The sequence below is a fragment of the Diadema setosum genome, chromosome 15 (assembly GCF_964275005.1).
Source record: "Diadema setosum chromosome 15, eeDiaSeto1, whole genome shotgun sequence".
NCBI lineage: Eukaryota > Metazoa > Echinodermata > Echinoidea > Diadematoida > Diadematidae > Diadema > Diadema setosum.
The window spans coordinates 26,181,590-26,206,698 of record NC_092699.1 but is presented as its reverse complement, the minus strand read 5'-3'; the positions used below and the strand labels follow the sequence as shown (position 1 = coordinate 26,206,698).

Below are 25,109 nucleotides of genomic sequence, written 5' to 3'. Positions count from 1 at the left end.
TATGTGTCCTGTAATGGGCCATAAGGGGACAGTTTATCTTTTACAGTTGACTGGCGACCAATTTTCACACAGATACACACACAGAAAGTGTACATTCTGGGGACGTGCATCTTGGATGAAATGTGAAAAAGTGGGGACGATTTTATTTTTACATCCATCTGGGAACTTATACTTCAAAAACACACATTCGTAAAAATGTGCAATATGGGGACAGTCACCCAACATTTGGGGTGTGTCAAATGGGGACGCCTGATATTTTATGACTGATTGGAGACCTGATTTCACACAAATACACGTGTACACAAACTGGAAGTGTGTGTTATAAGGGGACATTGTGATTTTTTTAAGTTGACTGAGGAACAAATTTCACACCAACACATCTTTTGAAAAATGTACATTTTTGGGATATGTATCGTTGATATGTGTCCTGTAATGGGCCATAAGGTGACAGTTTATCTTTTACAGTTGACTGGGGACCAATTTTCACTCAGATACACACACAGAAAGTGTGCGTTCTGGGGACGTGCATCTTGGATGAAATGTGAAAGAGTGGGGACGATTTTATTTTTACATCCATCTGGGAACTTATACTTTAAAAACACACATTCGTAAAAATGTGCAATATCGGGACAGTCACCCAACATTTGGGGTGTGCCAAATGGGGACGCCTGATATTTTATGACTGATTGGAGATCTGATTTCACACAAATACACGTGTACACAAACTGGGAGTGTGTGTTATAAGGGGACATTATGATTATTTCAAATTGACTGAGGAACAAATTTCACACCAACACATCTTATGAAAAATGTACATTCTGGGGATGTGCAGCGTGGATATGTGTCCTGTAATGGGTCATAAGAGGACAACTTGTTTTGTAACAGTTGACTGGGGACCAAATTTCACCCAAACACACACACATAAAGTGTACATTCTGGGGACGTGCATCTTTGATGAAATGTGAAAAAGTGAGGATGATTTTACTTTTACATCCAACTGGGGACTTATAATTCAAAAAGGGATCGTCTGATATTTTGGTACTGATTGGGGACCTAACTTCAAACACTGTCGTACACACTGTAAAGTGTGCCTTTTTAACAGCTGACTGGGGACAAGACTGGGGAATTTCACTCGAATACAGACTAAAAAGTGTGCAATCTGGGGACGTATTTCATTGATGAAATGTGAAAATGCAGGGATAATTTATATTCATATTTTGAATCTGGATGGCCTTTCAAAAACACACTAATAACAAAGTGCATTTCAGGGTGTGTCTAATGGAAACATCTTACATTCTTTAACTGAGCCGGGACCTGATTCACAAAACACACACACACTGAAGGTGTATATTCTGAGAATGTGCATCAATCATAAATTATGTAAGGTGGACATTATTCATTCTTGATATTTGACTGGGGACCCTTTTTTTCACACGCATTGGTAAAATGTGCAATCCGAGGAAATACACCCTGTATGGGGGGTGTGAAATTTGGGTATTTTGTTTTACGTATTGGGGACCTGAATTTCACCCAAAACACACGAATTGAAGATTGTACAATTTTTAGAGTGCACTTTGTATATAATTGTGTGCAAAGTGGAAGATTTATATATTTGAAAGTTGACTGGGAACATATTTTCACAACAAACACACAAGTTTTGCCGTAATGGTAGAGGATCTCATTGGCAGGCCTGAAACCTGATTTTGTTTGAACTTAGCAGCATTTTGAAGATAATATTGACAGAGAACTGTTATAGAAATCCCTTAGCTTAAGCTGTTGTATTGGTAACATCATTTATGCAAATTGATTCATTTTGAATTTCATGTTAGGCCAACACGAAATTCAGAGTAAAGAAAAACAAAGGCATATCTATCCTCAGGATGCAGTTTTGCTTCTTATTCCTGATCTGTGAAATACTGGCAATTAAAACTTTACATGTGTTGTTCTGAAGTAGGAAGGCATCTGTAGAAGAATTTTGGTTGACAATTTGCAGTGACTTGCAAATGTGATCCCCTACCTTTAAGGTACAATTGTTTCTTATCACAAGATAAAAAAATAAACTGCAGAAAAAAATCAAAGGGAGAAGTCATTTATATATATTTTTCCAACTGGAAAATGTGTATTTAAAACAAGAACAATAACAAGTAGAACAGTCAAGGCGATAGCCGTAATGAGTCTCCCTCTCTTCCTTTTTGTTTTGCTTTACCACGTAAGTTTGATTTCAAAAAGGCAAAAGGGTGCATAGTTATGGAACTGACAACATAAAATATTTGACCTCTGACCTATGTACTTGACCTTTGATCCCATAAAAGATTAAGATTACTAATGGTCATAGACCACCCAGGAATGATTTTGAAAAGCCATTACAGTGCAAAGTTATGGACCAATTTCAAAACTTACACGTAAAATACAATAATCAGTGGTTACCATGGCAACACCTTTTTCTCATACTAACACATTATCTTCTAAGCGGAATGTCTACAAAAAGTTTGATATTGTTGATACAGCAACAACCTACTATTATGTGAGAAAATCAGACTCAGTGGAGCAAGTTTATTATTACTGGAAATGATGTTCTTCAGAAATCCTATACATAAAAATTCTGAAATCAAATGATCATGTAATATCATCCCCTGAAATACAAAATACCCCTATCATACACTCCGCCTAGAAGCACTCGTCCCTTAAATTTTATTGATGCAAGTGTTATCAGTACAGTAGCACAGAAAAAGCACACTAAATATGAAGTTTGACAGAATAACATTTCAAACTGTCATAACAAGTAAACTATCCAGAACAGTATATGTTTGAACTGTCCAGTAAAATATACAAAGCAAAACTCGTAACAGTACAAACTAAACATTATACATCTCAATGATTTAATTCTTGTGTACATTTCAACAAAGCGTCTTGTCCATAACTCTCTTCTCACAAGACAAGGAAATATTAATCTATCATAACATTCAAAACACGGACATGATGAAGAGAAACATATTGAACAGCCTCATTTGTGTTGAGGTTGTATTGGCTACTATGGTAACACTTTCAAAAGTTGTAATTTAGAAAAGTGTGCATGATACACTCTGACAATGCCAGACTTAATACTCATGCTAATACTGTACAGGTTTTAAGAGTCATATATAATATGCATATCGGTATTAGTCAATACTATACAGTTAACAACAAAATTATTCATACCCCTTGTAAATTTTAAGTTTATTGTCCTTTTTACTGCATAAAATGTGAAATGGCAAACATTTATCTTTTGTTGAATACTTCCAGTGGTCAGGTGTTGCAGTTCCACCTAATTTGGATAACAATAGACATGCCCACATGTTAACTTCCTGACATCTCCTGAATTATTCATACCCTGCTCCATTCATGACATTTTTAGTAATATGTTTCAAAGATACATATGTTTTGATATTCCTAATATTTTGTATGTGTTTAGCAACTATTCAGTGATGCTTCCTGCCATTGTGAAAGCCGGAAGAAATTAGGTAAGTCATGGTTAAGGGCTCTACTTTTGGAATACATGCACTTAAGAAATTCAGGTATTGCAGCTTTTCTTAGTTAATGTCGATATGGCAAAGATTAAAGAACTCGGGGAAGAAAACGAAAACGCATTGTACTTGCTCACAACGATGTGAAGGGTTATGAAGCCACTTCCAAGCTTCTTAGAGTTTATGTTGCCACAATACAGAGCATCATCAAGAAACACAAGAAGTTCCACACTGTGAAGAATGTTGGGAAGCGTGGTCGGAAGCTCAAGATTTCCCCTCATCTTGCTTGGAGAGTGCGTCGAAAAGACCTGGGTAACCCTGTGTAAGCATCAGGAAGCTTGGCTGGCATTTGGAAAAAGAAAAAACAAACAAACAAACAACAACAACAACAATAACATAAAACATGAGGACCAGGATCCAATCTTCTAGTCATCAGTTCTATGGTCAGATGAGACCAAAATTAAGTTGTTCGGGCATAGGGATGTCTCGTTCGTCTGACGCAAAAAGTGTTAAGCCTTCAACCCAAAGAATACTGTCCCAACTGTGAAATCTCAAGGAGAAAGCATCATGCTATGGGGTGCTTCCCACTAGTGTGACTGGCAACCTGGCCAAGGTGGAAGGCATCATGAACAAATACATCTCAAGATTCTTTTAAGAAACAAAAAATAAAACACATCAAACCATCTGCAGAGAGTCTTCAGCTTGGGTCAGAAGGGGGTACCAACAAGACAATTACACCCCTTATAAAAAAAAAAAAACCATGGTTTTACAACCGTAACTATGGTATAACCATGGTTATGGACGGTTTTACAATGGATCGATGGTAGTCCATGATTTTTAATTCATATCCATGGTAAATGTGTGGCGAAAGTGTGGTAATACCATTGTTAAAATACCATAGTTATGATAACATGATAAAACTTTCATTTTACGACGGTTTTAAAACCATGGTGAAAAAATCATTGTTATACCACAGTTTTAAGAAATTAAAAAAACAATGGTGAGAAATCCACGACAAAACCATCGTTCTACTTTGGTAAAAATAACATAATAATATAACAATGGTTGTAACCATGGTTTCACAATAGTATAAATACAATGGTTAGGAAACCATGGTGTAACTCTCGTTCTACCAAGGTTGAAAACCATCGTTATTAAACCATGATTTCGTCATGGTTTTATGATAGTGTAAAAAAGATAGTAATAAAACCATGATTTTAACCATGGTATTATGATAGCACAAAAACACTAGTTATAAACCATGGTTAAACTTTCGTTTTACAAAGGTTAAAAATTATGGGTATTAACCATGATATTAACCATGGTTTTATCATAGTTAAAAAATGATGGTTATATAACCACGGCTCTAACAGTGGTTTAAAGGGGAAGGCTAGTAACTGATCAGTGGGAATCAGCGGAAATGCTGGGAGATGATTGTTCCAATCCTTATGGGATTCATTCAAGAGTTCATTGTATATCTATTGTTGTGTGAAAATGATTAGCTTCAGAACGGTCTCATATTCAAGTAATGTGCAGATTAATGCTCCGTCACTGACCAGGGACGCTAACCTGGAAGCATTAAACTGTGCATTACTTGAATATGAGACCATTCTGAAGCAAATCATTTTCACACAATAATAGATATACAATGAACTCTTGAATGAATCCCATAAGGATTGGAACATTCATCTTCCAGCATTTCCACTGATTCCCACTGATCAGTTACTAGCCTTCCCCTTTAATGAAAGTGTTTTAAAACCATGGTTAAAAAATCATCGTTATACCAAAGTTTTAAGAAATTAAAAAAACAATGGCGAGAAAACCACAACAAGACTATCGTTCTACTTTGGTAAAAATAACATAATAATATAACAATGGTTGTAACCATGGTTTCACAATAGTATAAAAACAATGGTTAGGAAACCATGGTGTAACTCTCGTTCTACTAAGGTTGAAAACCATCGTTATTAAACCATGATTTCATCATGGTTTTATGATAGTGTAAAAAAGATAGTAATAAAACCATGATTTTAACCATGGTATTATGATAGCACAAAAACACTAGTTATAATACCATGGTTAAACTTTCGTTTTACGAAGGTTAAAAATGATGGGTATTAACCATGATATTAACCATGGTTTTATCATAGTTAAAAAATGATGGTTATATAACCATGGCTCTAACAGTGGTTTAATGAAAGTGTTTTAAAACCATGGTTAAAAAATTATCGTTATACCACAGTTTTAAGAAATTCAAAAAACAATGGTGAGAAAACCACAACAAGACTATCGTTCTACTTTGGTAAAAATAACATAATAATATAACAATGGTTGTAACCATGGTTTCACAATAGTATAAAAACAATGGTTAGGAAACCATGGTGTAACTCTCGTTCTACTAAGGTTGAAAACCATCGTTATAAAACCATGATTTCATTATGGTTTTATGATAGTGTAAAAACAATAGTTATAAAACCATGATTTTAACCGTGGTTTTATGATAGCACAAAAACACTAGTTATAATACCATGGTTTAACTTTCGTTTTACAAAGGTTGAAAACGATGGCTATTAACCATGATTATATTAACCATGGTTTTATCATAGTTAAAAAAATGATGGTTAGGCTATATAACCATGACTTTAACAGTGGTTTAACAAAAGTGTGAAACAACGGTTTTAAACAATCGTTCAAATTCCATTTTAGCAAGGAAAAGGATGGTCATAGCTACACCAGGATTTGAACCATTGTTTTATCATATGTGTGATGTGCAAAGGATGGTTATGAAACATTGATTGGTTCTACGAACCGTGGTTTCATGATAGTGAAGAGGCGGTTAAAAAGCCATGATTTTCACCATGATTGTATGATAGCTCATAAGAACAGTGGTTATAAAACCGTGGTTTAACTTTTGTTTACCCACGGTTGAAAAAGTGGTTATTTTAACAATGGTTTCAACCGTGGTTCATTGCTGATCAGATATAGAGTGCAGAAAAACTATATTCTAGAATTTCTAACCATGGAACCTTGTATGATAGCATAAGAACAGTGGTTATTAAACCATGGTTAACTTTTTGTTTTACCAAAGTTTAAACCACGTGCACTATGATTATTGAATGATGTCGATCACAAAAATCAATATGAAAACTCATAATTTGATGGCCGCAATGCCAATGCAAGTCATGACGGACATTCGATCTAACGCAACCACCCGCACCCGTTTGGCTTCAACAGGATTATGTAAACAGTAGTCTTACCATTGCAAACAAAAAGCTGCTTCACTTGGTTGATTTACAGCATTCCTAAAATGCAACATCTATTCACTACGGAATAAAGCACGTAAAAAACCTTAAATGAGATTACATACTCGTGAAAAAAATAAAAAAAAAAGGTAGTAACCCATTGCCGCCCGTTCGTTCCCCGTAGCTTTGACATGTACACACAACAATAGAAAACTATATGAATGCAATCGGCGTGTAAGATGAATGGGAGATCCGGGGTCCGTTTCATGAAAGTCTTAAGAGAGACTTTCTCTCTCCTAAGTCACACATAGGAGAGACTTTGCTAAAAACCGTTTCATGAAAAAGCTATCGCATAAAGCTATCACATAAACTCAGACTTAGGAGAGACTTTTTCTACAACTTTTCTACAACTTTTTCATGAACGAAGCTAGCACATAAAGTCTCTCCTAACTTGGCAAAGCTATCACATAAATCTAGGAGTGGTCAGGAGCACTCCTAAGTTTATGTGATAGCTTTTTCAGAGAGCCATTGTATCAAACTTTTTTTCTCATTTTTGGAGAAATTGACCCCAAATTTGGCATGTGTGACCACTGTCAAAGGTAGATGTGCAAGACATCTTTTTCGTTAATATCGCGTAATGCTTTGCCATGGCAACGACATATTTTCATAAAATCATACAAATTATTGTGGATTACACTACTACACTCAGTTTTAAAGCAATGCAGTTGAAATTCAGCATAGAATCAGATCAAAGTAATGTGTAGTTGTGCAAGACGCTTTTTTCCGTGTGTGGATGTGAAGAAATCTGTTGCCATGGCAACAACAGTTTTTTCTATACCAATCATACAAAGAAATATGTGGATTGATCTAACTTCGTATAGTTTTTTAGCATTTGGCCTAAATTTTGGCACATGTGACCGCTATAGTATGTAGATGTGCAGAACTAATCTTTTGTTGATGTTGAACAATGCGTTGCCATGGTAACAGCATTTTTTTTTTCACTTAAAAGCACCTAAAAATATTGTGAATTCAGATAAATTTGTCAGTCTTTGAGCAATGGCTTGAAATTTGGCACATGTGACCGGTATAGTACGTAGATGTGCAAACTTCATTTTTCGTCATTGTTGAACAATGCGTTGCCATGGTAACAACAGACTTTGAATAAAAAGCATACAAAACTATTGTGGATTCAGCCATCTCCCTCAGCTTTTGAGCATTTGGCTTGAAATTTGGCACATGTGACCACTATGATATGCAGTTGTGCAAATTTCAATCTTTCATAGATATGGAACATTGTGTTGCCATGGTAACAGCATTTTCAATGAATATAATACAAAAAAAAATGTGGATTCAGTTTACTCCTTCAGTATTTGAGCATTTTACTTGAAATTTGGCACATGAGACTGCTAAAGTACATTGACTGATGTGCGAATTTGTGCTGATGTGCGTTTTTCTTTGATCGTTGTCAATGTGTTGCCATGGTAACAGAGTGTTCTGAATGAAAATCATATAAAAATACTGTGGATTCAGCTAACTTCCTCAGCTTTTGAGCATTTGACTTGATATTTGACACATGTGACAGTCATAATATGTATTTGTGCAAACCTTTCTTTCAAATTTTCTTCCATTAATATTGGACAGTGTGTTGCCATGGTAACATAATTTTTTTTATGAAAATCATAGGACTTACCAGTTTATTCATCCAACTCCCTCAGTTTTTGAGCACTTGATTTGCGATACGTAATTATGACACATATGACGAACAGATCTTTTAAATAAACAAAACACAACTTTATTCAATGTTGAACAATGCGTTCCCATGGTAACAACTTTAAAAAAAAAATAAAACCGTATAAAGTTAGTGCTGGTTGAACGAACTCCCTCAGTTGGAGGTGGGGGTAAAAATCACAATGAGTGATAGTTCAAGTTTCTGCAGGTATTCATGGTTTCATACTTGGATTTGATTTTACTCATCAATTGCCACAATTGAAACACATTTCATTTAAAGATGCAGAATGACAAGCACCGATAATGATTCATTCACCACTATCAATTTCATACTCATTAACCCTATTAAGCCCAAGCTATTTTGACCCTTCCCAGGCCCAAGGGGGGGGGAGCACATTGTGCCCCCCTATATAACTTTGTTATTGTTTGATATCTCATCGTCATATTTGGCACATGGGTAGAGCAACTCATACTCTACATGACCGCATACTTGGGTTTTTTCAAGGTCACCCATAGAGGGCGCTATTTATCAAAATATAAAGAAATACATAGGAAATATGCTAAAAACATGATTTTTCTGTATGATTTCTTTATCCCCAGTATATTTATGTCCAATTATGACCAATATTTTTCATATTTGCCACAAATAATGTGCAAGTCAAAGCTGATTATTTGTTATGGTTGAAATTTCTCAAGGTCACCACATGGGGGCGCTATTCATAACAAAATAAAGAAATACATTATGAGACCTATGATGTATTGTTTGGGATAGGTACATGCATAGTAATCATATTTCGTATTCCCATAATATTGGAATTTTAAGTTTGCAGATTGATAATGTGATAAACAAATGATATTAGAGGTATAACTTGGGTGAAGGAATCAAAATGACACAAAATAGAACGTCAATCTTTGGAAAATACTGTTATTTTCAAGCATCTCTATTATATCTATTGTTTTATGCTGTTGGCACAGAAAAACAAAGGAAATAATAGGAAAAACATTTCAAGGCCATAATTACTTCACATTCTGCTTCTTCAGCAAATTTCAGCCAAGAAACGCCCATTTCACACATTATAATATTGTAAATTTGAATTGGAACAGAAAAATACGCAAAAATCTGACTGACATGGTTGTAAGTTTATGGTTGCCATGGAAACCAGCAATATCAAATATAGCTAAATTATATATCAAAACGTTTGGAATAAGATTTTAGGAAAAGTCAACAAATTTGGTTAAAATTGGATACAGGGCGAAGGAGTGGCGAATGAAAATCTGGTAGAGGGCACAATGTGCCCCCCCCCCCCTCTTGGGCTTTATAGGGTTAATATTAGTTCTACACAATTTAACTACATGTCATGTGACAGATTATGTAACTGCAGAAACTATTGAAACAGTTGTTGCTGTCAAATTGTCATATTCTGGTTGCCTGATTCATTGGAAAATCTGATCTTGAAAACATGTATTTCATTATTCAATATCGTCATAATCAGAGCACAATTATCATAACCACAATGATGATACTGGTTAGAGTCTTTGTGAAATTATTATCACTCACAGTATTTTCTGGTATTACACTCTACTTCATTTCTACATAATAACTTATTCTTAATTATATCTTTCTGATCAAATTATACTTGCCCGCGTAGATATAATTTTCTAACTTGGTTACATAAAGTTTGCCGTCACACGCCTGGAAACAATAACAAAAATAATGCACTGCAACGTTCACTGGTGTATTTATGTTTGGATCACTTATACCTCAACACATCTTTCATAATCATTTGAAATATTTTCATGGTTTATTAATCAAATTGTGAAAGCAGCTGAACTTCAAGCAATTCTATCATTGCAAATATTTGGTGAGCAAACAATGATATGTGTTGCAATCCACTCTTTTTGCACTCTGAGGTTCCCTACATCAGAATACTAATTATGATAATAGTAGTAATAATAATGACCTTGTCTACTACACAATAGCTTTTATTCATCAAAGCAATCAGAAATCAGACTGTTATGTGCTGACAGAGATTTGCATTTGTCCATTTTAAAATGGTTTCTTCCACTTTACTATAAATCTTTCTTTTCGCTTTTTTTTTCTTTTTTTTTTATTTTCTTTTTTTTTTTAGTGTGCTTCGATTCACCCGTTTGCTTTTCACCAACTTTTTTGCATGCTTAGCTGTTCTGTTTTGCTTTGCAATGCATTTGTTTCTCTTTTCTTGTAAGGGGGATTTATCTCATTTCTGGTTTTGGTTAATGCCTGGCAAAGCACTTATGCCATCACCTATGGACTCGTCTATGACAAAACTCTGAGTGAAGTTCAGCAGTCAAACTGCAATAGTCTGATTGTAGCTTCATATCTAACACTGCAATTGTGACTCTGCATCATAAAACCCCCAAAAAGTCACAAAAAGTCACCAAACATGGATTTCTGGTTAAAGGGATGGTGTAGATTTGGTTGAGACCTGGTTTCAGATTTTTTTTTTTTTTTTTTTTTTTTTTTTGGTGTGTGTGTGATATGAGAAACCTCTTCTGAAATATGAAAGGGCACATAATTCCAAGAAGAATTCAATGTTTACTTGATGAAATTGGTTTTGAAATGGCTGAAATATGCAAAATAAAGCGATTCCTAATAAAAGGTGGAACCAACCTTTCATTAGAATCGCTTTTACTTTGTTTTACTTTGTTTTTGGATGTCTCAGCAATTTCAAAATCGATTTTCATCAAATGAACTTTGAATTCCTCTGAGAATGGTATGCTCTGTAGCACTTCATTAGTGGTTTCTTAATATCTTCCAAAAAGTTAAAAGCTCAATCCTCTTTCTGAAAGAGCAGACTGTAAGATTTAAAATGATGTACAACTCAATTCAGATGGACTCTCCTAACCTATATTAGAAAAGCACAACCTCTGCAAACTCATAATCCTTTCCATGTTAGTTCCGACTTCCAGTTGTTTTGCTGGTTGTGAAACATTGATGTGTATACTACGTAAAAGATTACAGCCGAAATAATTAATGAAATCATCGTGATGTTCATATTATTTCACACTGTATTTTACAAATGAATAATTTCATTCTTTCAGAATGGTCCGTTATAATGAGGAAGAGATAGTCGTAAAAAGGATCATGAATTCAACCATGTCGTGTACCTTTCAAGGACACATGTACAAAATGCGAAGAGATTTTGGGGAGAAAAATACAAAATGCATTTTCAACCCCTGCTAGTGCAAACATCATGGAATACAGCCTAAATAATTAATAATGTAATCATCGCGATCCCGCTGGGCGCACACAGCGTAAAATAAGTTTAATAATGCATGTTACTCTGCTTGCACCCATGTTCAGAAAAAAAAAGTAACAAATGTTTTTAATATAATGTGATTTTGTTTATTAAAATTTTATACTGTGTTTCACAAATGATATTTTCATTCTTTCAGAATGGTCCGTTGTAATGAGGAAGAGATAGTCGTAAAAAGGATCATGAATTCAACCATGTCGTGTACCTTTCAAGGACACATGTACAAAATGCGAAGAGATTTTGGGGAGAAAAATACAAAATGCATTTTCAACCCCTGCTAGTGCAAACATCATGGAATACAGCCTAAATAATTAATAATGTAATCATCGCGATCCCGCTGGGCGCACACAGCGTAAAATAAGTTTAATAATGCATGTTACTCTGCTTGCACCCATGTTCAGAAAAAAAAAGTAACAAATGTTTTTAATACAATGTGATTTTGTTTATTAAAATTTTATACTGTGTTTCACAAATGATATTTTCATTCTTTCAGAATGGTTCAATACACGAGGAAGAGATAGGTGTAGAAAGGATTACAAATTCAACCCTGTCGTGCACTTTTCGAGAAGGCATGCACAACACACGCGAAGAGATTTTTTCAGAAGAAAAACAAAGAACGCGTTTTCAACCCCTTCTTTTTTTTTTATTCTTTTGGTATCAACTCACAAATGATTCCTTTTTATTCTTTCTCAATGATAATGATCCATTTACTTGCGTAATAACAACACAAAGACTGCTCATAAGTTTGATTGCTTGGTATATGTGACTCCATGCTTATGTTTTCTTTGTTTTTAGTGCGTACGGTTATAACGAGGAACCGGTTATAACGAGGCAATATTGGCCGTCCCACGGACCTCGTTATAATGGGGTTTCACTGTATATACATTGATTTTGAAAGATTAAATCCATATATATATATATATATATATTTACAGCGGTAAAAACTATCATATGTTGCATTCAACCTGTCTGCATCACCCTCGGCAAGCTCCATGCCTTGAGAATCTATATGAAAGAAAAAAGAAATACAAATATGGAAAAAAAAATATTGGTTACATACTGAAATTTTATGACACACCATTCATCCCCTCTGCCTGACATTATACAGAGTGTTAAAATATGTGGGCTTACAGTTGAATGAATACACACACGACTGGCACACATATCATTACACAGAACTACTTTTCAGCAATTTCTTATACAGTATATTAGAAACAGTTTAACAGCATCTACGAAAAAAAAAAAACTAAGAAAATCGTCTGGGATGTCATACACAAGAATTAGTGTAGCAGATTCTTCCTGATAAAAAAAAAGGTGTGACACAGACTCAAAATGAGAATGTGATTGTGACTTTAAACACTCGTCTGACAGAACGTTATACATTCATGACTTTTTAAAAAGGATTGTAACTTATGTCAGGCAAGCTGGGGGTTCCAAAATAAACAGAAAGATGATTCAATGGGTTATGCAATAAATCAGCTGCATTGCTATGTCAGTGCGTAAATCAACTAATGTAAGCCGTACAGAATTCCCAATTGTGGCTGATATAGACATAAACATTAAATAAACTACAAACTGGGGTGTATAAATGCACTAATTTCTTCATTTCTCGTATGGAACAGTTCACATATAGAGGTAACATTGTTTGTCCACCAAGTCTACAATAATTGCTAAAATAAGAAAGACCGAATTACCTGTAACTGATATGTCATCAACAGAGGTTGCCCTTTTTCAACTGTTATTCAAGTTGTTTATTTTGTAAAATCTTTATACTTTCAATTTTAATTTGAGAAAAGCATACCTGTGTTCTGTCGTAGATAAGATGCTGCTATACAGTTTGTAGTCCAATTGCAGTCTGACTCTGACCTGGGTGAAGTTCAGCTGCAGTTGTCTGTCCCAAGGCTTGGTGAGGTTCAGCTCTCTTCAGGCCTTTGGGTGTGCAAATATAAGAACAGTTAAATACCATACAAACAGAAACATCGGATGCACAAATGGGATAGTTGGAAAATATTTGAGATGAGTGTACATCTTTATTAAAACAAGCAATAATAACAAAATGTTCATTAATTATTATCAATTTTGTAAGATATATTATGTGAACAACAAGTTGTAATTGCCAGTTTTCAAAGTTTGAATCACTATGTAATGAGCAACTGTTAGCAAATTGTAAGAGTATGAGGTAATTTTAGTAATGAATGAGAGGGGAAATTAATAACAAGCATTCACTTTATTCAGTTGGCAGCAGAATTATTCACCCCCTTGCATTATGGACACTATAGCAAAATAAATAACATAATTACTAAATCATATACAAGTGGTGAACAGATAGTTTATGACAAATGCCTACCTGCTCAATAGTCTTTGATTTGCATATAGTTAGAAACTCTGATCATTCATGCATGAAGAGATAAGGTCCAGTGAGCACATTATGGTCATTTCAGACCTTTCTGTGATCACTGAAGCATTACGTGTTATGGTCCGACGATAACGATTAATTTCTTTTGTTTTTATGGAATTTTAAATAGTATCTTACCAATCTATACACAACTCTTAGCATTTCATCGGGTTATATTCATTTTGACATGACTTAAACTTTGAATTATTAATATCACGGCTAAACCTCTGTACAAACTCTATGGTGGCAACTTTCACTAGAAATGAGTTCATTTAAATATTTTTGTACAATGAAAAATGCCAATTGAAATATTAAGAATCCTACATCAAATTCTATCATATTGTGTCACCTATCAAAACATTGAGTGAACAAACCATATTCAACGAAGCATTTCAGTGATCACTGAAAGGACTGAAAATGACCATAAATGTGCTCACTGGGACCATATCTCTTTATACATGAATGATCAAAGTTTGTAACTATATGCAAATCAAAGGCTACTGATCTGTTATTTACTTGTAGCAAACTATCTGATCACCACTTTTATGATTTAGAAATGATCTCAGTTATAATGTGATTCATTATGCCAGAGTGTCCAACATGCAAGAGAGGGGCTGAATAATTTTGCTGCCAACTGTAGATGATCAAGATAACATGATTTCTCAACTTGCTTCAGTAGCTAAAAATAATCATTTAACACACCAAATGAAGATGGTGGAATATCCATGACACTGTCACTTGACTTTCCCATTTGCATCTTGCCCCCAGTCCTTAACTCTGAAGTGGATGAAATTCACATGTTGTCTGGTCCTTGGCTGTTTGGAGTTTATTCAATATACAAGAACAGTTAATATCTTACAAACAAAACAATAGTGCAGGACATGGGACATTAGAAAGTATGTTAGAGATGGGTACTTTGCCTTTGCTATAACAAGCTATAGCAATCAAATTGAAAAGCCCTACCATTGATTTTGAAAGAATGAATTCACTAGTATCTACTGATCCATAAGCTATAAATAGGACTTTTCACAGTTTCAAATGATTAGCTATGTCGAATATTCTTGTTTCAAACATTGTAAGAGCATAAGGTTTTCTTGATACTAGAAAAGGGAGAGGGTAAATAAACAATCATAGTAGGGCCTACATTATTAAGATAACGTGACTGCTAAAGTTTGTTTCAGGAGCTTGATACATGTAGACATGCAGGTACCCCCCCCCCCCCCCTTCCATGAATTATCTCTTTTCAATAGGATCAGTATGTAATATTCTACAGATAGTGAAATAAAAAATGCAAAAAACAGTTGTTTCTAGAAGGGTCACTATTCACTGGATAAGAATGTTTGTTTTCAATTACCAAGATGGACATTACAGCAAACATTGTTTTAATATTTCCTGTCTAACACTATTCAACTAAAAATCCAGAGACAATTTGATGTCCAAATATAAATAATGTTGCAATTGTAGTATTTGAAAATATACAGATATGTTGTCTGCTAAAATAGTATTATAAGCTACAATACTTGCATTCTGTTGAAGGTGACCATGCTGGTAGATACATCGTAAGTCTCGACGAAGTTCAGTAGCAGTCTAGCTGTGGAGAAGATGGAAGTTCAGCAGTTTGGTTCTGTATTCAGTGAAGTTCAGCAGTTTGGTTCTGTATTCAGTGAAGTTCAGCAACTGACTCTGGGCTTTATGAGATGAAGAAGTCTGATTGTAGCAGTCTGACTGATGTTCCATATCTAACATTATAATTAAAAATGTGAATACAAAATAGAAAATGTGTTTTCAAGCTGTTGTTTGATTATACAAGATTTTACACACAATATCTAGAATCTGCATGAAATTTGAAATCAGTTCACATGTTTTTGCAGTTTAAATATGTAAAGGACCTTATATTATTATTATTTTTTTTTTTGGGGGGGGAATGATTAAAAGACATACTACTAGTATTTGAGTTGTCTCAATTCAACATGTGTAAGCCTATAGTTTAGGGTATTATGACTTCTGGAGGTTCTAGATCTTGTCGATAGGCATCCATGTTGCAAGGTCTACATCTACCTAAGATCTGGTAGGACCAGCTGTACTGTGGCTTCACATTCGGGTTGATCAGTTACAGCCTGAAATGCAGCCACAGTCTGACTCTGATCATCAACTGTTGTCATGTCATCATCATCATCATCAATTAAATTGCTAACAGAAGTTGTGTAAGCGGTACTAGCATCGGAGTATGGACCTATAGAATCTACTAACTGCCTAGATAGATAGCACTATTTAGAAGACCTATAACTTCCTTACTGATGAGTGATAGGCCTACTTATGTTAATGATAATATGTTTAAGAATACCAAGGCAAAGGGTCTAGTCTGGTTATACTTTTGGTATACACTGGTTAAGTAGTATCTAGGTCAGTAGGTGCTACTCAGGATCACTATACCACTGGATTCTAGATCTATAGACATCTGGGCCCCGTTGCTAGAAACTTTGCGTTTAAACGCAACTCCAAAAATCAAACGCAAGTCCTCCAAATCCCACGCAACTTTGCGTTTAAACGCAAGTCTGTTGCTGAAAGGACTTGCGTTTAAACGCAAAGTTGCGTTTAAACGCAAGTCCCTTGCGATCCAACGCAACTTTGCGTTTGATGTAGATCAAATGCAAACAATCAGTCACAACACAATCAAAATGGCTGCCTATGTGGTAGAACTTGAGGAGGAGGAGGAGGCACTCCATCAAGCTCCTCGGCCTCATCGTACTTTCAAACAAAGGTTCTCTGCCTTGGACTCCCTCACTGACGAGGAACTCAGAAAGAAATATCGTTTCAGTAGGGATGGTATCATGCACATTGTCAACATGCTTGACGACCACCTACAGCGCACTACAGCAAGGAGTCATGCCATCCCTACTGAACTTCAAGTTCTAATTGCCCTGAATTTCATGGCTACCGGCTCAGTATTTGACTCCGTTGCGAGTATTCACGGTGTACACCGCAGCACAGTGTCCCGATGTGTGCATGCTGTTGCCGAGGCCTTGTGCCAGCAGAAAAACAACGTTAGTACATTTATTTGCCTTTGTAAAAATTATTTTGTATTCTGGAACTAGATACCGACTTTCAATCAAGTTGCTATTGATATCACCACATTCATTTTAGCAATGTTCTGAACTAAAAACTTTTATTATGAACACCGTGCCACTCGCCACCATGAACAACCATGGCTGGGACTAAGAGTACGAATGCCCGACGAATGTTTACCGTTGTTACGATACATACTAGTCATTTATACGCTGCAGCGGACAGCTTGCCTTGCCTTGCTACATTTTTCCCACGTTGTTTGAAGCGAACATTCACTTGTAACTCAGCAGTCCTAGCCTTGTCTAATGTCCAGTAGTGAACTACACTTGCAGAATTTGCAGACAGTCAGTTTAGCTCAGCTCAGGAAGATGTACACCACTTTAACTCAGTTTATATGATATTTTGTCAGCCTTCAAGTCGAGCCTTTCTGAACTACTGGTACAGTGCACCGGTACCGGTATGGTGGTAGTTTAAACAATCGAATCGTCGAGATCGTCTACGTGTACGTGGCCTGAGAGGGCAGCAATTAATCCAGCAACTTTTTGCTTTTTATACTGTATTAAAAAAAAAAAAAAAAAAAAAAAATGTTTTGCCTGCAAACACTGTTTAGGCCATAATATTTGAATGTCATTACATATTAGCATTACATTCACACGCTCATACACATCAGAATACAAGTGTAAACTTAAAGCAAGCAGCTAGAATATATATTTTTTTCTTTTAAAAATGTGCAGTTACAGCACACTTTTTAAAGAGCATTTCTTCTTATAAATTCATATTACATCTTTTAAATGAAATATTTCAAAATCCTCTATAAGTTCTTTTTCAAATGAAAAATCTGCCTCCAATAGCTTGCTAGAGACATCAACGTCTGTTAATAACTTTCATAATATGACCACAATTATGTACCTTATTACCCATTCCACAATGCAAGTGAAATATCTCGACAATTGAAACCAATACCCTGTAATCTGTATATGTTCTACATGTATATATACACATGTATACATATAGAACATATAGGTCTACACACCAAACTGTAGCACCCGCCCCATAAAGAACAAATTAACAAAACACCACACAAATACATATATAACAGCAAAACAAAACAAAAATATTTCCACTCTCATACATTGATGTACAAGTCAATAACATGTGTCAAATGGGTACACTCCATTGAAAGCGTTACTACTTATTAGTAGATGTGCAAAGTTAAAGCAGTGAATCATGATACGCACACATGTACTGAATGCATCACATACATCCCACACAAAAAAATGAAAAACTTCATTGTATGTACATATTATATATATATATATATATATATGTAACCATACATTTACATATAGTATAATGTAGAAGAGAAAATAGAATAGTATAAAGTTAGGTGTCAATGATGTGAAGAAATAATTTATTCAACATCATAATAATTTTTCATTGGAATGATCATTCTGATGAAAAGGAATATGAATACAAACGGTATAGAAACAAACTGACAACAATAATACAAATGTCATGTACGTAGATGTCAGTACCATATACTGTGAGTATTGTACTTTAGACTTTTAATGATGTTATTCAAAGTATTCAATTCGATGAAGAACAATTTGTCTTGTCAACAAATTTCAGGTCATCACATTCCCCAATGCTCCAGAAGTTGTAGCCTCAACTGTGGAGCAGTTTCACCAAATCGCGGGGTTCCCAAGAGTCGTCAGTGTGATAGATTGCACACATATCTCTCTGCACGGATGCCACCTCGGGGAAGACGATTATGTTTACATAAACCGCAAGGGAAGGTGTACAATAAATGTTCAGCTGGCATGCGATGCCAAGTTCAGGATAACCAACTGTGTTGCGCGATGGCCAGGCAGCACACATGATAGTCGCATATTTCAGGTAAATTCTCTTGATAATGATAAAACAATCTGAAAATGCACGATTTTGTTTTGCTTTAAATCTCACAAACTTGACCATATGTATCAAAAGAGTTGCTACAGTTTCATAACAGATTACAATTTAAATGAGTTTGAAAGTAGCAGTTATGAAAAAGAACCTGTTAGAATGTACATTGCTTTAAAAGTCTTGATGATGTTAAAACAAGAAATAATACTGCTGTACAAGGCCATCAATGTATAATTCCTTAGGAAATGAATCAATAATACTATGAAACAAAATAAAAAACTAAATGCAATAAAATTTGATAAGTCAATGTGAGAAAATTCATATTACCTTCACTTCAAAAAAAAAAAATGTCACAATTGAAATCACACATATATATGAAAATATAAATATTGTAGGTTGACTGAATACAAAAAAAAACTTAAAAAAACAACAACATTATTTTGTATTCTTACAAGTTTGCATTGTATCACAAACTGTTATCACAGAACAGCAGACTCTTCCAGAAGTTTGAAAGTGGCCAACTGCAAGGCATCCTGTTGGGAGATTCAGGATATCCCTTGCTTCCATACCTCATGACCCCAATACTGAACCCTCAAACAAGAGCAGAACATGCATACAACCAGTAAGTAACCAAGTATGTAAAATTCTACAGTAAATATTATGGTACATGTTTACAAAACATAACATGACATAGTGTTCATTGAATAACATCTTCCTTTTTTTTTAGAAAATGGTGAATACTGAAGTTATTTCACAGATATCTTATCTTTGTGTATCGCATTGCTATCATTTCCTTTGTATTTCTTTTACATCAACAAATGTATTCAATCTTTTCTTCTCTGAATGATTACACACTGTGGTACTACACCCTCAGACCAATCTAAAAATGAAGAAGGCTTACTGGTATATACAACCTTTACTTTACTGTAACTTTATCTAGGAAAAAAAAAAGATCTGTTCATTACAACACTAATATATATTGGTAGATATCTGTTTACAGTTGAATACAGTTACTCCAAAATGATTTATTTTGGCAAAATTCTGATAGACAGCTTCTTTCAAGCAATTCTGTGGCATTTGACACAATTACCTCTTTATAACAGTATTGTATAATACATCATTGTAAAGGAGGTTATGCATATAAATGTAATGTACCCTTTCACTGTGAAAATGCCTCACTTTTTATTTTGATGTCTGGGCAAAAGATGTCTTCATTTTCAATTTGTAGGAGGGTAAGACAACATTAACGTTGACATTTTTTCTTTGTTTTTTATAATTTCATCTAAAAATCTACAGTGCACATGTTCACACCAGGTCCATCATTGAGCAACTCAACGGCCAGATTAAAAACAAATTTCGTTGTTTAATCGGCCATGGACTGCAAATTTCCCCCCAGCGAGCCTGCAATATCATCACAGCAGCGTGTGTCCTGTTTAACATCTCAAAGGATCTGGGTGGACAGGACATGGATGACGACTTCGCACCTGCCAACGAAGATGCTGCAATGGAGTTCGTCAACAGAAATGTGGACCCAGCAGCCGCAGCTGTGCGAGCAGAGATAGTCCGTGCATTTGATGCCTAGGTTTCTTTGGACCATAAGTACAGCATACATGTGCTTTTATGCCTCAGCCATGAAGTGTTACTTTTGGGGTTCGGGGGTTATCCGTATGTCAGGTTGTTCCAAAATCTATCTTGTGAAGAGTGTCAATTAGAAAAAAAAAATAGTGAACAGAGCTGTGCCTATCAACTCCTGGTTGCACATGCTCAATAAGATTAAAGGTTAAAGTCAAATTCTTAAAAACATCGCAATTACTCCTATATACATGCATTGCCTGAAAGTACTTCATTTCAACATATAGCGTACATACATGTACATAAATTTTCAGATAAATTCGCTGGGGAAAGTTTTGGGCCAAGATTTCAAAGGGTAATGGTCAATGGGCCAGCTGAATTGCTAAAATGTCCACACTAGCAGCTATGCTCTCTTAATAACAAAATGAAAGTAAAATCCATTGATCTTCAGTCCATTTCAGATCGTTGGAACAATACCTCAGAATTTATATTGGATAACTTCACCACCTCAAAAAAAAAAAAAATGGATTGAAAGTAAACTTGTCAAATTGGACTAGTTATCTCTATGGTAGTGAATTTTTTCTTGAAATGAAAGTTGACACGACTGTCTTCTGTGAGTACTAGCTCACTATCCTTCGATGAATATGTTTTATCCAAGACCAGGGGCTATGTATCCATTTTTCATTATAATATATGTTTGGATCACATCAAAAAACTTATCTGAAAATGAATCTTTCCTTCGATGTATGGAGATATTTCTTTCTGTGATTTTCTTAGCAATAGCAAATGAAGAAAATTCAATATCACCCCACTATTTTGCACTTGTTTAGTACATGTCATGTACATCATTTCATTAAATAATTACTTCATCTGACACCATTTTGGTTAGGTAAATTTGGGTCATTGGTCATAAATCCTGCGTATTCATGAATACATGTTGTATCTTTCCCATATTTTGCAGACTTAAAGAGCATGATACAACAATCATTTCACAAAATAACAACTTCTTGCTTAGACCCAATCTTGTCCATGCAAAGGAGGTCGAAGGTCAAATATACTTCATTCAGTAGCTTTGTGATTGTATGCGGTATCATCCCCATGCTTTGCAGACATGGACCACGATACATTGATAAAATAACAACTCTTTGGCCAACTGCCATCAAGGCCGTAATAATGAGTTTAAAATGTCAAAAATTATTTCTTCTGTATCTTGGTTACTATAGGTCAATTCCATTGTGACTTATGGGACAAAGTGACAAATTTCGGCAATTTCAAACCAGTATTTTGAGAAAATAGTTGCATCAAATGCATTTTTCTCAGTTCATGGTTAGATCCATCATATCACAGTTTATGAAAACACCATACTTAGTTTGAAAAGTATCATTGCATTACGTACAGCAACGAAAAATTGCTGTCGTGACTTATGGGACATCTGAGGACCACCGTTTTTCACATGGGAAAGTAAGTTCTGAAATATTCTTACACACAGAGTCTCTGGAAAGATATTTTCTTTCCTGAATGTAGCAAAGGGTTGGTGCTTACCCTGAGCCAAGTGGTATGAATATCTACTCATTGGTACAGTAGCAGGATAGGGAAAACCAGTGTGACTGATGGGACACAAAAACGTGACTTATGGGACGCTATCAACTACCACATTTTGAGATTGAGAGAATAATATTTACTGATGCTGGAACAAGTTCTAGAACATCATAAAACCAATCTATGACCAAAGAACATTCAGAAAATAAGCCATCTGAGAATTACACAAGCTGTATTATGGTCATAATAGTGTATCAGAAATGATACATAAATTCTGCAAAAAATTGGCAATTTTCATGAAAAATGAAGGTTTTTCGGACATAACTCCACTCCACGTTCACCGATGTTCACAAATGAGGTATCAAAATATCCGTTGTGAAAGGCTGCTTTGAGTAAACAATACCAGATCATCTAATTAAGCTTCATTAATCATCTATACTCAATAGTTTGATTTTCATAAAATGCAACCTTTCCGTGGAATTGACCTATACAGTCCCTTACGGGGACCAGATTGTGCACATACGTAGACCAAGTTAACATGATCATTTCATAGAATGTTGACTTTTTAATCAGACGACATGTTGGCTGAGCAAAGGAAGAGTCAAGACTAGAATTTTTCCTGTACCTTTGTAATTACATGTCCCATCACTCCCATATTGTGCACAGATTTAGCCGAAGCCATATTGAAGGTTTCATGAAATAACTTTCTAATTAGGAGCCATCTTGGCTGTGTAAAGCAGGGACAAGGATCAAAAACATCTTTTTCTGTATCTTGGTAGATGCATGGCATATTGCCCCCATATTTTGCATAGATATGGTTGTGGAAATGATGCATGAAGGTCAAAAATTCTTTATTTTGTATCTCGGTTACAATAGGCCTTACAGAAGGCAGATTGTACACATATATCAAACAATGTTACCTGAATCATTTCATGAAATAAGGACTCTGTCCTCAGAAGCCATCTTCTCTGTGCAAGGTAGCGTCATAGGTCAAAAATTCTTCCCCTTGTATATTGTATAATATGTGACGTAATGTCCACAAATTTGCACACACTAATATCATGTCTAGAGAATCATTTCATATTAAAGATAAACACTTTTTCTTCAGATGTCATCTTGAATGTGCTTTTGTGACCATGCATCACAAAAGTAACAAAAAGTTGCACCCTTTGATTTTTTTTTTTTTTTTTTTTTGGGGGGGGGGGGGGGGAGGACTCCAGAAAGGTGAAAGGGACAACCAAGACAATTTCTAGTTTTCCATATTTTCTGAAAGAACTATTCTTCTACATTATATATTAAAGGAGAAAGTAAGTTCTAAGCAGTTTTATACAACCCGATCTTTGACAGAGTGGTATGATCAGGTTTTTCTTAGAGGCCACTTCATTTCCTGAAAATCCTTTGCACTCTCGTCACTTTCAAATATAATAACTTCTGAAAGGATGATCCTACTGCTTTGAAAGTTGCCATTTATCATGGACAAAACGTGTTTACATTATTCCATTTTCTCTTGTAAAGTAGACTATGTGTAAAGCATGCTCAATTTCAGCTTAATCTGATAATCTCTATATTGTTGTTGCTACAGTGGTTAACATCACGATTTTTGTCCCATGCATGGCACAAGCAGCACAGCTTAGTTAAGATTTTAGCGCTTGAATAGACCCTGTACTTCAGAGCCTCTTTTTTCAGTTTTAACTTTTTCAGATTGGGGCTTTCTTTCCAATATTCATAGAGGTTAGGAGAATCCATTTGAATTGAGCCAAACATCATTTTAAAGCTGTCAAGTCTGCTAGTTCATAATCTGTCCTTACCTAGAAATCCATTTTTGGTGATTTGTGTTAGTTCTGTGGTGCAAGGTCACAAATGATGGTCAAGATACAAAATGTTTATTTTATATCTTAATATATGACCTACCACATTCTAAATTTGGTGCCGAAGATGACAGGTTTGATTCCCTTTTCTGGATGAGAATCTAAACATTACATGGCCAATTGCCCCTCATCACCAATGAAGCTGATAGGGTCAAGTGTATTTGGAAAAGTACTTAAAAAAAAAAAAAAATTCTTTGCAGATACATCGGATCACCTAATTTGTCAGTCATGACAAATTTTGAGCCTTTTAATGCCCCCTGAACTAATTTGATGATCCAGACTATATATGCTGTGATGGATAAGCAGTTAACATTATTTGTAAAGAGATGGAATAGATTGAGGTGATTTGGGGTATGCAGATTCAAACTATCTGTGAGATAATCACAAACCATTTGCAAAGATTGATAAAGATCATACTGCTTGAAGAGGTATTCAAAGTTTAAATTAAAGAAGTCCAATTTTAAAGGACAAGTTCACCTTCATAGAGGTGTGGATTGAGTGAATGCAGCAATATGCAATAGAAGAATACATCAGCAAGAGTTTGAGGGAAATCGGAAAATCCTTTTAAAAGTTATCAATTTTTGAAGTTTCTGCTTATTCACTGCTAGATGAGAAGACTAGTACAGCTTTTGATGTCATTTGTGTATAACAATTTAAAGAAAAATAAGAAGAAAATTCAAGATATTCACACTTTTCTCGCATAGTCAAGAACACTTGACTTTCCTCTTTCAGACGGCAAGATGGAGTAAAATTACCCTTAACTTACGTCAATGATGAGTCGAGGAAATGTCAACTTTTTTCAAAAAGAGTGAAATTCTTTTTATATTTTCTTTTTGTCATTGTTTGCATGTGACATCACATACTGTAGTAGTCTTCTCATTCAGCAGTGAGTGTGCAGAAACCATAAAAATCTGTAAATTTGTAACGGATTGTCTGATTTTCCCCAAACTCTCATGATATGATCTCCTTTTTATTCTTGCATTCACTAAATCCACATG

At 35.0% G+C, this 25,109-nt stretch overlaps 2 protein-coding genes and 1 long non-coding RNA gene across 3 annotated transcripts in view; 2 read left to right on the top strand and 1 right to left on the bottom strand.

Annotated features, from left to right (window-relative positions):
* The window catches only part of LOC140238617 (delta-type opioid receptor-like), a 103,435-nt gene that overhangs the window by 14,326 nt on the left and 64,000 nt on the right, over nucleotides 1-25,109 (top strand). The gene's annotated exons all lie outside the window — the stretch shown is intronic.
* LOC140239338 (uncharacterized) overlaps nucleotides 11,921-25,109 on the bottom strand; it is a 31,677-nt gene continuing 18,488 nt past the window's right edge. Inside the window, exons 2-5 of the long non-coding RNA XR_011901972.1 lie at nucleotides 15,689-15,903; nucleotides 14,867-14,979; nucleotides 13,571-13,698; nucleotides 11,921-12,774 (exon numbers count right to left, since the gene is read on the bottom strand). This is a non-coding gene — a long non-coding RNA (uncharacterized lncRNA). The remainder of the gene's footprint in view (nucleotides 12,775-13,570; nucleotides 13,699-14,866; nucleotides 14,980-15,688; nucleotides 15,904-25,109) is intronic.
* LOC140239113 (putative nuclease HARBI1) lies at nucleotides 16,843-20,714 on the top strand. Its single transcript, XM_072319001.1, has 4 exons — nucleotides 16,843-17,208; nucleotides 18,860-19,126; nucleotides 19,618-19,754; nucleotides 20,429-20,714. Exons 1-4 carry the CDS (start codon nucleotides 16,843-16,845, stop codon nucleotides 20,712-20,714), a joined length of 1,056 nt encoding a protein of 351 aa, XP_072175102.1.

Coding starts and splice junctions, on each gene's coding strand:
- LOC140239113 (XM_072319001.1), top strand. CDS start 16,843: ATGGCTGCCTATGTGGTAGAACTTGAGGAGGAGGAGGAGGCACTCCAT. Junction 17,209..18,859: donor TGTGCCAGCAGAAAAACAAC/GTTAGTACATTT, acceptor AACAAATTTCAG/GTCATCACATTCCCCAATGC. Junction 19,127..19,617: donor ATGATAGTCGCATATTTCAG/GTAAATTCTCTT, acceptor CTGTTATCACAG/AACAGCAGACTCTTCCAGAA.